Below are 1,367 nucleotides of genomic sequence, written 5' to 3'. Positions count from 1 at the left end.
CCTGGCCAAAGCCCCCGGCCCCATGCGGCGGAGGCTCTGTCCCGCGGCCCCCCAGCACTCACTTTCGCCCCCGCAGACTTGGCCGTCGTAGCGTTCGCAGTTGACGTTGTCGCACTCGCAGAACTGGCCGTAGATCTTCTTGTTGGGCACGTCGCTCGTGTGGCACACGCACTGCCCGCAGATGCAGTCCCCCAGCCCCGAGCAGATGATGGAGCTGTTGTCCTTGCGGCAGCTGCCCTCCAGCTCCTGGCTGCTCCGGCCCTGCGTCTGGCACTCGCAGTTCTTCCCGATGTAGCCGGCGTCACACCTGCGGGAATGCGGGGTCAGAGCCCTCCGGAGCGCACCCTGCTTCCGGGCGCCTGCGCCGGGGGCGGGGCGGCGGCCTCACCTGCAGACGCCGCACTCCATCGAGCCTCTGCCGCCGCAGATGCTGCCGTCCCTGCTGGCGTCCCGGCATTGGCACTCGCACTGGGGGAGGACCCGCACGGTCACCGTGTCCGTGAAGCCCAGCGCCCGGATGGTGAAGGACTGCTGCTGGATGCACTCGGTGGCTGTGACCTTCACCTGGAAGGTGATCTGTCATGGGAACGTAGAGCTCAGGTGAGCATGGGACCCCAGGCTCATGACCCTGCTCTGATCTCCTCTGGGCAGCATGAACAAGGGCACAGCCTAGAAGGAGAAGGGCCACCACCCTCTGCTACCAGGCTGGTAGGGTGCTGCCTCTGCTGGGCCAGGGAAGGAGTGGATCGCGGTGGGAGAGGGGAAGGACAGGGACATTCCAGGTGGCTCCAGGGCTCAGGAAGGGAGATGAGGGAGAAGATGAGAGCTGTAAACTCGGACATGCTGGAACATGCACCCCCACCCAGCTCCCCCCACCCTCCATCCTCAGGTGGCCTGGACTTGCGCGGAGGTGTCTTTAGAATTCTTTTAATCATGCATCTCTTAAAGGGATTTTATTTATTTTTTTTTTCTTAGATATCTTTCTTTATTTTTTTTCTTCTCCAATTTTATTTTATTTTAAACTTTACATAATTGTATTAGTTTTGCAAATATCAAAATGAATCCGCCACAGGTATACATGTGTTCCCCATCCCGAACCCTCCTCCCTCCTCCCTCCCCATACCATCCCTCTGGGCCGTCCCAGTGCACCAGCCCCAAGCATCCAGCATCAGGCATCGAACCTGGACTGGCAATTAAAGGGATTTTAAAGTGACTTCGTATTAATAAATGATGTATATTTTCTCCAGGTATTTTGTCCTGAAGCCCGGAGGCTAAGATGTCAGAATACCATAGGAAGTCCTAGATTCTGCATGTGAAGGTGTATCTTGAGCCTGAATGCCCCAGAAGAACTGAGCTGGCAGCACAGA

General features: G+C 57.4%; 1 protein-coding gene across 1 annotated transcript in view; it reads right to left on the bottom strand.

Annotated features, from left to right (window-relative positions):
* Positions 1 to 1,367, bottom strand: part of ITGB2 (integrin, beta 2 (complement component 3 receptor 3 and 4 subunit)) — a 29,868-nt gene that overhangs the window by 3,378 nt on the left and 25,123 nt on the right. The window contains exons 11-12 of the mRNA XM_010834881.1: positions 389 to 576; positions 41 to 307 (exon numbers count right to left, since the gene is read on the bottom strand). Coding sequence (XP_010833183.1) covers positions 41 to 307; positions 389 to 576 — 455 coding nt within the window. The remainder of the gene's footprint in view (positions 1 to 40; positions 308 to 388; positions 577 to 1,367) is intronic.

The sequence above is a fragment of the Bison bison genome, unplaced genomic scaffold, assembly GCF_000754665.1.
Source record: "Bison bison bison isolate TAMUID 2011002044 unplaced genomic scaffold, Bison_UMD1.0 scf7180017864037, whole genome shotgun sequence".
Classification (NCBI taxonomy): domain Eukaryota; kingdom Metazoa; phylum Chordata; class Mammalia; order Artiodactyla; family Bovidae; genus Bison; species Bison bison.
This window is presented reverse-complemented; position numbering and strand designations above follow the sequence as displayed.